Source organism: Salmo trutta, chromosome 15 (assembly GCF_901001165.1).
Source record: "Salmo trutta chromosome 15, fSalTru1.1, whole genome shotgun sequence".
Lineage (NCBI taxonomy): Eukaryota > Metazoa > Chordata > Actinopteri > Salmoniformes > Salmonidae > Salmo > Salmo trutta.
Window position 1 is genome coordinate 56334059 of NC_042971.1, and position 13656 is coordinate 56347714.

Below are 13656 nucleotides of genomic sequence, written 5' to 3' on the forward strand. Positions count from 1 at the left end.
ATGAGCATGGACCCTTGGCATCTTTCTTTTGGTGTTTTTCAGAGTCAGTAGAAAGGCCTCTTTAGTGTCCTAAGTTTTCACAACTATGACCTTAATTGCCTACCGTCTGTAAGCTGTTCCACAGGTGCATGTTCATCAATTGTTTATGGTACATTGAACAAGCATGGGAAACAGTGTTAACACCCTTCACAATGAAGATCTTTGAAAGACAGGGCCCTGAAAAAGTGACGTTTCTTTTTTTGTTGAATTTATAAGAGTTCCAATAATTTTATTTATTATTATTATTATTTTTAATTTCACCATTATTTAACCAGGTAGGCCAGTTGAGAACAAGTTCTCATTTACAACTACGACCTGGCCAAGCAAAGCAGTGCGACAAAAACAAAAACACAGAGTTACAACATGGGATAAACAAACATACAGTCAATAACACAATAGAACATCTGTACACAGTGTGTGCAAATTAAGGTAAGGCAATAAATAGGCCATAGTGGCAAAGTAATTACAATGTAGCAATTAACACTGGAGTGATATATGCGCAGATGAGGATGTGCAAGTAGAAATACTGGGGTGCAAAAGAGCGGGGGGGAAAAAAAATATGGGGATGAGGTAGGTAGTTGGTTGGATGGGTTATTTACAGATGGGCTGTGTACAGCTGCAGCGATCAGTAAGCTGCTCTGACAGCCGATGCTTGAAGTTAGTGAGGGAGATATGAGTCTCCAACTTCAGTGAGTTTTGCAATTCGTTCCAGTCATTGGCAGCAGAGAACTGGAAAGAAAGGCGGCCAAAGCAGGTGTTGGCTTTGGGGGTGACCAGTGAAATATACCTGCTGGAGTGCGTGCTACGGGTGGGTGTTGCTATGGTGACCAGTGAGCTGAGATAAGGTGGAGCTTTACCTAGCAAAGACTTATAGATGACCTGGAGCCAGTGGGTTTGGCGACGAATATGTAGCGAGGGCCAGCCAACGAGAGCATACAGGTCGCAGTGGTGGTAGTATATGGGGCTTTGGTGAGAACGGATGGCACTGTGATAGACTGCATCCAGTTTGTTGAGTAGAGTGTTGGAGGCTATTTTGTAAATGACATCGCCGAAGTCGAGGATTGGTAGGATAGTCAGTTTTACGAGGGTATGTTTGGCAGCATGAGTGAAGGAGGCTTTGTTGCGAAATAGGAAGCCGATTCTAGATTTAACTTTGAATTGGAGATGTTTAATGTGAGTCTGGCAGGAGAGTTTACAGTCTAGCCAAACACCTAGGTATTTATAGTTGTCCACATATTCTAAGTCAGAACCGTCCAGAGTAGTGATGCTAGGCGGGCTGGCGGGTGCGGGCAGTGATCGGTTGAAGAGCATGCATTTAGTTTTACTAGCGTTTAAGAGCAGTTGGAGGCCACGGAAGGAGTGTTGTATGGCATCGAAGCTCGTTTGGAGGTTTGTTAACACAGTGTCCAAAGAAGGGCCAGATGTATAGAGTATTATGTCGTCTGCGTAGAGGTAGATCAAGGAATCACCCGCAGCAAGAGCGACATCATTGATATATACAGGGAAAAGAGTCGGCCCGAGAATTGAACCCTGTGGATGGATGATGGTGTGGTAAGGAGGACTGACTGACTTCTTACAGGATGTTGGGCCAGTATTTACTACATTACAAAAGTCCATCTACCTTTAACACACAGGTGTTGAGTGTTTCTTACCAACAGAAGGAGAATACATGAGCCAAATATGCCACAGTGTGTGTGTGTGTGTGTGTGTGTGTGTGTGTGTGTGTGTGTGTGTGTGTGTGTGTGTGTGTGTGTGTGTGTGTGTGTGTGTGTGTGTGTCACTCTCTCTTACCTGTATCTGCAGCGGCAGGTTATCACAGACAGTACACAACAGTGTCTCTGTAGGTTTCTCTCTACACATCAGCACCAGCTCCAGGTCCATGTCCTGTTTGATGAGCAGACCTTTAGCCACCAGGCCGATCCTCATCACGCCACACAGAATGCCTCCACTGGGCTCACTGAGGAAAACAGACAGATAGCCGGGTTACACTCTAAACATTTAAACCACCTATCAGACCTAGGTCAATTATTTAACCCAGGTCATCCCAAAAACCTCAGAAAATCAACAAGATCATAAAATATGTCAGGACCTGAAGACCAAAAATGTTAGTCTAACCAGCAGTCACCAGACAGCCCCCTATATCCCAGCATGCATCGGTTAGAACCAGATGCCCACCTGCTGCCGCCGTCTGTGGAGTCATCTGGGCTGGATCTGGGACTAACATTGGCGTCGTCGTTAGGGTTAAGGTCATGGTCACCGCTAACATCCTTTGGCACCAGGCTGTCTGTGGGGTTGGGCTGACCGACTGCTGCGTCGGACTGACCGTCTGTCTGGCCGGTTGCTGCGTCTGTCTGGCTGTTGCTCTGCACTGACTGAACGTTGCTCTGGTCTATCCAATCAGAGACGTGTTTGAGGGCACCCTCCACGGTGGACACCAGGGTCTGGACCGCCTCCAGCTCAGACGATGATGGGTAGATGGAGGAGTGCTTGGCCATGATGTGACGGTCATCATTACCAAACGAACGGAAGGACCTCTGTGGGGGAGGGGGAGAGTAAAGAACACAATGAACTCACACACAAAAATAACACAATAAAAGTCTAAGGCACATTCTCCCATACACACAGTCTCGCAAACACACTGACAACGCACCTCCTGACAACGCACCACCTGACAACGCACCACCTGACAACGCACCACCTGACAACGCACCTCCTGACAACGCACCACCTGACAACGCACCTCCTGACAACGCACCTCCTGACAACGCACCACCAGACAACGCACCACCTGACAACGCACCACCTGACAACGCACCTCCTGACAACGCACCTCCTGACAACGCACTCCTGACAACGCACCACCTGACAACGCACCACCTGACAACGCACCTCCTGACAACGCACTCCTGACAACGCACCACCTGACAACGCACCTCCTAACAACGCACCACCTGACAACGCACCTCCTGACAACGCACCTCCTGACAACGCACCTCCTGACAACGCACCACCTGACAACGCACCACCTGACAACGCACCACCTGACAACGCACCTCCTGACAACGCACCTCCTGACAACGCACCACCGTCAGAGCAGAAACCAAACCATGAGGTTGAAGGAATTGTCTGTAGAGCTCCGAGACAGGATTGTGTCGATGCACAGATCTAGGGAAGGGTACCAAAACATTTCTGCAGCATTGAAGGTTCCCAAGAACACAGTGGGTTTATTTACACCCCGCTGCATGCTGGTCTTCATGCGGGATTGTTTGTATGTGTTTCACGTTAGGGGTGCGTGTCTGCACCACGGGTTTTTGTTTTATTCGGTAGTGTTACTGTTTTTCGAGACTTTGTTTAGGAGTCGAGGTTTCTCCTCCGTGTGTGCAATTAGTTTCCCTGTGTGGCGACTTCGTTTTGTGCGTGTTTTTCCCTCATGTTGTATTTGAGTTCGGGACTAACATATTAAACGTTTTGTGCCACTGGAACGTCCTTGCTCTCCTGCTCCTGATTCCTGCACCCCCCTCCTACTAGGAGGCATTGTAACAGTATAAGGAAATAAGCAAACAGGAAACCACTCACCCAGAGGCGGCGCTCCTAGTGGCCGGAGACTTTAATGCAGGGAAACTTAAATCAGTTCTAACAAATTTCTATCAACATGTTAAATGTGCAACCAGAGGGGAAAAAAATTCTAGATCACCTGTACTCCACACACAGAGACGCGTACAAAGCTCTCCCTCGCCCTCCATTTGGTAAATCCGACCACAACTCTATCCTCCTGATTCCTGCTTACAAGCAAAAACTAAAGCAGGAAGCACCAGTGACTCGGTCTATAAAAAAGTGGTCAGATGAAGCAGATGCTAAACTACAGGACTGTTTTGCTATCACAGACTGGAACATGTTCCGGGATTCTTCCGCTGGCATTGAGGAGAACACCACATCAGTCACTGGCTTTATCAATAAGTGCATCGAGGACGTCGTCCCCACAGTGACTGTACGTACATACCTCAACCAGAAGCCATGGATTACAGGCAACATTCGCATTGAGCTAAAGGGTAGAGCTGCCGCTTTCAAGGTGCAGGACTCTAACCCAGAAGCTTACAAGAAGTCCTGCTATGCCCTGCGACGAACCATCAAACAGGCAAAGCGTCAATACAGGGCTAAGATTGAATCATACTACACTGGCTCCGACACTCGTCTTATGTGGCAGGGCTTGCAAACTATTACAGACTACAAAGGGAAGCACAGCCGCGAACTGCCCAGTGACATGAGCCTACCAGACGAGCTAAATAACTTCTATGCTCGCTTCGAGGCAAGCAACACTGAGGCATGCATGAGAGTAGAGGTCGACCGATTAATCGGAATGGCTGATTAATTAGGGCCGATTTTCACGTTTTCATAACAATCGGAAATCGGTATTTTTGGACGCCGATTTGGCCGATTTTGACACTTTATTTAACTTCTTTGGGATAGGGGGCAATATTTTCACGGCCGGATAAAAAACATACCCGATATAATCTGGTTACTACTCCTGCCCAGAAACTAGAATATGCATATAATTAGTAGATTTGGATAGAAAACACTCTAAAGTATCTAAAACTGTTTGAATCTCTATCGAAATTACAGCATCTGTGCTGTAACGTGACACTTTCTAAGGCTTCCATTGGCTCTCTAAAGCCGCCAGAAAGTGGAATGGGGTGTCTGCTGTCTCTGGGCAAAGTATAGGAGCAGAGTTTGTAAGTGGTCAGCCTGGGGACAGTGAGACTGGAGATGCGCGGTCACGAGAACTCGCCATGTTTTTCTTTCTCTCTTTGAATGAATACAACGTTGCCCGGTTGGAATATTATCGCTATTTTACGAGAAAAATAGCATAAAAATGTATTTTAAACAGCGTTTGACATGCTTCTAAGTACGGTAATGGAATATTTTGACTTTTTGTCACGAAATGCGCTCGCTACCCTTCGGATAGTGACCTGAATACATGAACAAAACGGAGGTATTTGGATATAACTATGGATTATTTGGAACAAAAACAACATTTGTTGTTGAAGTAGAAGTCCTGGGAGTGCATTCTGATGAAGAACAGCAAAGGTAATCCAATTTTTCTAATAGTAATTCTGAGTTTAGGTGACCCCGAAGTTGGCGGATGTCAAAATAGCTAGCCGTGATGGCCGAGCTATGTACTCAGAATATTGCAAAATGTGCTTTCGCCGAAAAGCTATTTTAAAATCGGACATAGCGATTGCATAAAGGAGTTCTGTATCTATAATTCTTAAAATAATTGTTATGTTTTTTGTCAACGTTTATCATGAGTAATTTAGTAAATTCACCGGAGGTTTTCGGTGGGTATGCTAGTTCTGAACATCACATGCTAATGTAAAAAGCTGTTTTTTGATATAAATATGAACTTGATTGAACAAAACATGCATGTATTGTATAACATAATGTCCTAGGAGTGTCATCTGATGAAGATCATCAAAGGTTAGTGCTGCATTTAGCTGTGGTTTGGGTTTATGTGACATATATGCTTGCTTGAAAAATGGCTGTGTGGTTATTTGTGTCTATGTACTCTCCTAACAAAATCTAATGTTTTGCTTTCGCTGTAAAGCCTTTTTGAAATCGGACAATGTGGTTAGATTAACGAGAGTCTTATCTTTAAAATGGTGTAAAATAGTTGATTGTTTGAGAAAATTGAATTGTGGTATTTTAGTTGGTTTTGTATTTCGCGCCGTGCGATGCCATTGGCTGTTGGCTAGGGGTTCCGCAGGCGGAACGGGGTTCCGCTAGCGGAACGTCTGTCCTCAACAGGTTAACTAGGCAAGTCAGTTAAGAACACATTCTTATTTTCAATGACGGCCTAGGAACGGTGGGTTAACTGCCTTGTTCAGGGGCAGAACGACAGATTTTTACCTTGTCAACTCGGGGATTCAATCTTGCAACATTACGGTTAACTAGTCCAACGCTCTAACCACCTGCTTTACATTGCACTCCACGAGGAGCCTGCCTGTTACGCGAATGCAGTAAGAAGCCAAGGTAAGTTGCTAGCTAGCATTAAACTAATCTTATAAAAAACAATCAATCATAATCACTAGTTAACTACACATGGTTGATGATATTACTAGTTTATCTAGCCTGTCCTGCGTTGTATATAATCACTTAGGTACACGTTGCTCCAACGTGTACCTAACCATAAACATCAATGCCTTTCTTAAAATCAATACACAAGTATATATTTTTAAACCTGCATATTTAGTTAATATTGCCTGCTAACATGAATTTCTTTAAACTAGGGAAAATGTGTCACTTCTCTTGCAACAGAGTCAGGGTATATGCAGCAGTTTGGGCCGCCTGGCTCGTTGCGAACTGTGAATTCTATTTCTTCCTAACAAAGACAGCCGACTTCGCCAAACGGGGGATGATTTAACAAAAGCGCATTTGCGAAAAAAGCACAATCGTTGCACGACTGTACCTAACCATAAACATCAATGCCTTTCTAAAATCAATACACAGAAGTGTATATTTTTAAACCTGCATATTTAGCTAAAAGAAATCCAGGTTAGCAGGCAATATTAACCAGGTGAAATTGTGTCACTTCTCTTGCGTTCATTGCACGCAGAGTCAGGGTATCTGCAACAGTTTGGGCCGCCTGGCTCGTTGCGAACTAATTTGCCAGAATTTTCCGTAATTATGACATTACATTGAAGGTTGTGCAATGTAACAGGAATATTTAGACTTAGGGATGCCACCCGTTAGATAAAATACGGAACGGTTCCGTATTTCAATGAAATAAAAAATTTTTTTTCGAGATGATAGTTTCCGGATTCGACCATATAAATGACCTAAGGCTCGTATTTCGGTGTGTTTATTATATTATAATTAAGTCTATGATTTGATAGCGCAGTCTGACTGAGCGGTGGTAGGCAGCAGCAGGCTCGTAAGCATTCATTCAAACAGCACTTTCATGCGTTTTGCCAGCAGCTCTTCGCTGTGCTTCAAGCATTGCGCTGTTTATGACTTCAAGCCTATCAACTCCCAAGATTAGGCTGGTGTAACCGATGTGAAATGGCTAGCTAGTTAGCGGGTGCACGCTAATAGCGTTTCAAACGTCACTCGCTCTGAGACTTGGAGTAGTTGTTCCCCTTGCTCTGCATGGGTAACAATGCTTCGAGGGTGGCTGTTGTCGATGTGTTCCTGGTTCGAGCCCAGGTAGGAGCGAGGAGAGGGACGGAAGCTATACTGTTACACTGGCAATACTAAAGTGCCTATAAGAACATCCAATAGTCAAAAGGTATATGAAATACAAATCGTATAGAGAGAAATAGTCCTATAATTCCTATAATAACTACAACCTAAAACTTCTTACCTGGGAAAATTGAAGACTCATGTTAAAAGGAACCACCAGCTTTCATATGTTCTCATGTTCTGAGCAAGGAACTTAAACGTTAGCTTTTTTACATGGCACATATTGCACTTTTACTTTCTTCTCCAACACTGTGTTTTTGCATTATTAAACCAAATTGAACATGTTTCATTATTTATTTGAGGCTAAATTGATTTTATTGATGTATTATATTAAGTTAAAATAATTGTTCATTCAGTATTGTTGTAATTGTCATTATTACAAATAAAAAAAATAAAAAAATAATAATCGGCATCGGGTTTTTTGTTCCTCCAATAATCGTCAGCGTTTTTTTTTTTTGGGCCTCCAATAACCGGTATTGGCGTTGAAAAATCATAATCGGTCGACCTCTACATGAGAGTATCAGCTGTTCTGGACGACTGTGTGATCACGCTCTCCGTAGCAGACCTGAGTAAGACCTTTAAACAGGTCAACATACACAAGGCTGCGGGGCCAGACGGATTACCAGGACATGTGCTCCGGGCATGTGCTGACCAACTGGCAGGTGTCTTCACTGACATTTTCAACATGTCCCTGATTGAGTCTGTAATACCAACATGTTTCAAGCAGACCACCATAGTCCCTGTGCCCAAGAACACAATGGCAACCTGCCTAAATGACCACAGACCCGTAGCACTCACGTCCGTAGCCATGAAGTGCTTTGAAAGGTTGGTAATGGCTCACATCAACACCATTATCCCAGAAACCCTAAACCCACTCCAATTTGCATACCGCCCAAACAGATCCACAGATGATGCAATCTCAATAGCACTCCACACTGCTCTTTCCCACCTGGACAAAAGGACCACTTATGTGAGAATGCTATTCATTGACTACAGCTCAGCGTTCAACACCATAGTACCCTCAAAGCTCATCACTAAGCTAAGAATCCTGGGACTAAACACCTCCCTCTGCAACTGGATCCTGGACTTCCTGACGGGCCGCCCCCAAGTGGTGTGGGTAGGTAGCAACACATCTGCCACGCTGATCCTCAACACTGGAGCTCACCAGGGGTGCGTGCTCAGCCCCTTCCTGTACTCCCTGTTCACCCACGACTGAATGGCCAGGCACGACTCCAACACCATCATTAAGTTTGCAGACGATACAACAGTGGTAGGCCTGATCACCGACAACGACGAGACAGCCTATAGGGAGGAGGTCAGAGACCTGGCTGGGTGGTGCCAGAATAACAACATATCCCTCAACGTAACCAAGACTAAGGAGATGATTGTGGACTACAGGAAAAGGAGGACCGAGCACACCTCCATTCTCATAGATGGGGCTGTAGTGGAGCAGGTTGAGAGCTTCAAGTTCCTTGGTGTCCACATCAACAGCAAACTAGAATGGTCCAAACACACCAAGACAGTCGTGAAGAGGGCACGACAAAGCCTATTCCCCCTCAGTAAACTAAAAAGATTTGGCATGGGTCCTGAGATCCTCAAAAGGTTCTACAGCTACAACATCGAGAGCATCCTGACTGGTTGCATCACTGCCTGGTACGGCAATTACTCGGCCTCTGACCACAAGGCACTACAGAGGGTAGTGCGTATGGCCCAGTACATCACTGGGGCTAAGCTGCCTGCCATCCAGGACCTCTACACCAGGCGGTGTCAGAAAAAGGCCCTAAAAATTGTCAAAGACCCCAGCCACCCCAGTCATAGACTGTTCTCTCTAGTACTGCATGGCAAGCGATACCGGAGTGCCAAGTCTAGAACAAAAAGGCTTTTCAACAGTTTTTACCCCCAAGCCATAAGACTCCTGAACAGGTAATCAAATGGCTACCCGGACTATTTGCATTGTGTGCCGCCCTTTTTATGCTGCTGCTACTCTCTGTACATATGACCTCAATTGGGCCGACCAACCAGTGCTCCCGCACATTGGCTAACCGGGCTATCTGCATTGTGTCCCTCCACCCACCAACCCCTCTTTTACGCTACTGCTACTCTCTGTTCATCATATATGCATAGTCACTTTAACCATATCTACATGTACATACTACCTCAATCAGACTGACTAACCGGTGTCTGTATGTAGCCTCACTACTTTTATAGCCTCGCTACTGTATATAGCATGTCTTTTTACTGTTGTTTTATTTCTTTACTTACCTATTGTTCACCTAACACCTTTTTTGCACTATTGGTTAGAGCCTGTAAGTAAGCATTTCACTGTAAGGTCTACACCTGTTGTATTCGGCGCACGTGAAAAATAAACTTTGATTTCATTTCATTTCAAAATAGCTGTGCAGCGACGCTCCCCATCCAACTTGAGAGAGATTGAGTGGATCTGCAAAGAATGCGAGAAACTCTCCAAATACAGGTGTACCAAGCTTGTAGTGTCATACCCAAGAAGACTTGAGGCTGTAATCGCTGCCAAAGGTGCTTCAACAAAGTACTGAGTAAATGGTCTGAATACTTATTTAAATGTGATATTTCTGTTTTTATTTTTTATAAATTTGCTAAACAAATCTATTTTAGAATAAGGCTGTAACGTATTGAAATGTGAAAAAAGTCAAGGAGTTTGAATCCTTTCCGAATGCAATGTAAGTACAGGCAAACCACAGACGACCACTTTCACAGCTATCAGTCAGTCTGTGTTGCTTAGGACGAGCTATAGCACAACCACAGTGTGGCACGGTGTACCTGTAATTACTAAAATTTATTTGACTACTGTATTTAATAATTGTGAGATGAAATGGACGTGTGTACTGTGTCTGTGTTTTTGTGTTTACACAGCGGACTCTGCGAAGCGAGTATGTTGTTGTGTGTGTGTGTGTGTGTGTGTGTGTGTGTGTGTGTGTGTGTGTGTGTGTGTGTGTGTGTGTGTGTGTGTATGCGTTCCAACTGCCAAGAGTGTTGTATTTACCTTTGCTCTATGCTTGCTTTTACACCAAACCAATTACACCGGACATTTACCGCTCCACTGCGGCTGAAGCCAGTCAGCCACATTACATAAACACATTAGACAGTGTAATACATGTGGAGCTGTGCTGTGTAGTGAATGTGCAGCACTACCCTCCAATAATAATATCTTCAGTCCAGCCACTTACTGGTCTGGTAGCACGCTAACCACTTACTGGTCTGTTAGCACGCTAACCACTTACTGGTCTGTTAGCACGCTAACCACTTACTGGTCTGGTAGCACGCTAACCACTTACTGGTCTGGTAGCACGCTAACCACTTACTGGTCTGTTAGCACGCTAACCACTTACTGGTCTGGTAGCACGCTACCCACTTACTGGTCTGGTAGCACGCTAACCACTTACTGGTCTGGTAGCACGCTAACCACTTACTGGTTTGGTAGCATGCTAACCACTTACTTGTCTGGTAGCACGCTAACCACTTACTGGTCTGTTAGTACACTAATCACTTACTGGTCTGTTAGCACGCTAACCACTTACTGGTCTGTTAGCACAATAACCACTTACTGGTCTGTTAGCACAATAACCACTTACTGGTCTGTTAGCACAATAACCACTTACTGGTCTGTTAGCACGCTAACCATTTACTGGTCTGTTAGCACGCTAACCACTTACTGGTCTGTTAGCACGCTAACCACTTACTGGTCTGTTAGCACGCTAACCACTTACTGGTCTGGTAGCACGCTAACCACTTACTGGTTTGGTAGCATGCTAACCACTTACTTGTCTGGTAGCACGCTAACCACTTACTGGTCTGTTAGTACACTAATCACTTACTGGTCTGTTAGCACGCTAACCACTTACTGGTCTGTTAGCACAATAACCACTTACTGGTCTGTTAGCACAATAACCACTTACTGGTCTGTTAGCACAATAACCACTTACTGGTCTGTTAGCACGCTAACCATTTACTGGTCTGTTAGCACGCTAACCACTTACTGGTCTGTTAGCACGCTAACCACTTACTGGTCTGTTAGCACGCTAACCACTTACTGGTCTGTTAGCACAATAACCACTTACTGGTCTGTTAGCACAATAACCACTTACTGGTCTGTTAGCACAATAACCACTTACTGGTCTGTTAGCACGCTAACCACTTACTGGTCTGTTAGCACGCTAACCACTTACTGCTCTGTTAGCACGCTAACCACTTACTGGTCTGTTAGCACGCAAAGACCTGTTCCCACACACATACAGACACACACCCTCACTATTCCCCCATAAACTGGCTGACCCGGTGTCAAGGTCAAGAGATTGTGTGCGGTTAGGAATGTGACAAATGGAATATTTTGATTAATGTTTAAACTGCCATTTTTTTCTGTTAAAACGACAACAAAAAATCTGAAAATTCCACATCAATGCAGAACAATGGTCCTATTATGTATGTATGACCGCAGTCATATACCCTTGAAAGCGCCTCGGCTTCAGCTTGTGTGTCTGTCTGGAAGGGTACACTACGGCTTTTAAATGCCGACACGAAACCTTCTCTGGAGATCATTTCGAAGCACAACTAAACGGGCATTTTACTTGTCTGTAAAGGAATGCCGCTTCTGCAGCGGGACAACGTCCATCAATAGGCGACCAGAACTGTCAATCAAATAATCTAGAGACCACTTTCTCCTAAAAAAGTACTTTAAAGTTTGTTAAATACCGTGACTTACGAAGACGTTTACTAGAAAGAAAACATCTTCTGCCAGGAATCGACTCCTAAGATTCAGGAGTTTTGAAGTACTTCCGAGAACAAGCACTTGCATCTTTCATAACGAGCAAGCGAAGGACGGAGAGAGGGAAGGGACACAGTAGAAGGCAGGTCGGCCACCAGGCAGACGTATTTCGCAATTTTTGGCGTGCAATGTCTCGCAACTTCTGTAAAACAGGGCCTATCATCAATCAATAGGCTAGAAAAGTAAAAACATCAGTGCCATTAATAGGCTAGGATATTCTACATGCAATAGACCGAAGACTGAACACACTCTCGCATCATTAGCTAAGAGAAAGAGCAGGCAGGCCAGCTGCACTGTGATTTTAATATTGTGAAGAAAAAATATATGTTTTTCCATTAGGGATTTTCTTAACGTTAAGGACCCTAACTTCATTTTAACGTTTTGTATACAATACCTAGTGTGTAGTGAGTGTAGAGAGAGAGAGAGTTGCTCTCTAGGGAACAATGCACATACTGCTCAGTGATGTGTGTGTACCATTCCCATTGTGAGTGTAAAGTGTAGAGGTATGTATCGTGTGTGCGGATTGTTTGTGTGTGTGTGCCATGTGGAGTGTTTCGCACACTTGTGCGTGTGTGTCACGTGGTCATAGTGAGTGTTGGGTGAAGAGTGTGTGATGAATGTATCCAGGGTCGTGGAAGGGCAGGCCAGCAGAGTGACATGGAGGAGAGAGGAGAGGGATAGGACCAGCCCCGGGCAGATTGCATTAAAAATTCAGCCTGTGATTTATCAGCACAACGCTTGGTAGCTCCTGCACAAAAGATGGCCCCGTTTTATTGTGGTTTTAACAACCTTTCAAATTACCACACACACACATGCGCAGGGAAGGCACACGCACACAGAATGCACACACACACGGAAAGCCGGATCCTTTTCCCAATTACTTAGTCTCAGCGAGTGGGGTCAGTCAACCACTATAAATCTGGTATAGAGAGAGACAATGAGAGATCCAGTATACTGTATATACGCACACACACACACACACACACACACACACACAATCAGTAAGTCCTAGCTCTGTTTGAGGTCCTGACAGCAACTGCCATTTTACACACTTCTACCATAAACACTACAATACCCAGTGTGCATTGTTAAGCTCATACCTAATGATAATATTCCATGTTCCAGAACTACAATACAAAACTAGGATCGATTTTGATCTTTTAAATCATAATGAATAACAGGCGGGACCTAATCCTAGATCAGCACATTTAGATGCTTCTGGAATATGAGCCCAGGTAACCTAACTAATGATATTCATTTTGTCCTGACCAGAGCAGAGCTGAGGAGGAACTGAGGAGTATAACAGTTGACTTCCCTGAGAAGTCAATAGAGATATAGATGCTAGACGGATTGTGTCTGTCTGTCTGTCTGTCTGTCTGTCTGTCTGTCTGTCTGTCTGTCTGTCTGTCTGTCTACACACAAATGATAAAATCGAATTAAAAAACAATAAAGAAGCAGGGCTCTGTAGTGTGCTGTGGTATGTGGTGTGGTGTAGTATGGTGTGGTATGTGGTGTGGTGTAGTATGGTGTGGTATGTGGTGTGGTGTAGTATGGTGGGGTATGTGGTGTGGTGTAGTATGTGG

The 13656-nt window shown here is 44.5% G+C and overlaps 1 protein-coding gene across 5 annotated transcripts in view; it reads right to left on the reverse strand.

Annotated features, from left to right (window-relative positions):
• Nucleotides 1–13656, reverse strand: part of LOC115149415 (spermatid perinuclear RNA-binding protein) — a gene marked incomplete at its 5' end in the record, with an annotated part of 123730 nt that overhangs the window by 62340 nt on the left and 47734 nt on the right. For all 5 annotated transcript variants that reach the window (XM_029692250.1, XM_029692249.1, XM_029692247.1 and 2 more), the window contains 2 exon segments: nucleotides 1831–1996; nucleotides 2215–2573. In XM_029692250.1, coding sequence (XP_029548110.1) covers nucleotides 1831–1996; nucleotides 2215–2573 — 525 coding nt within the window.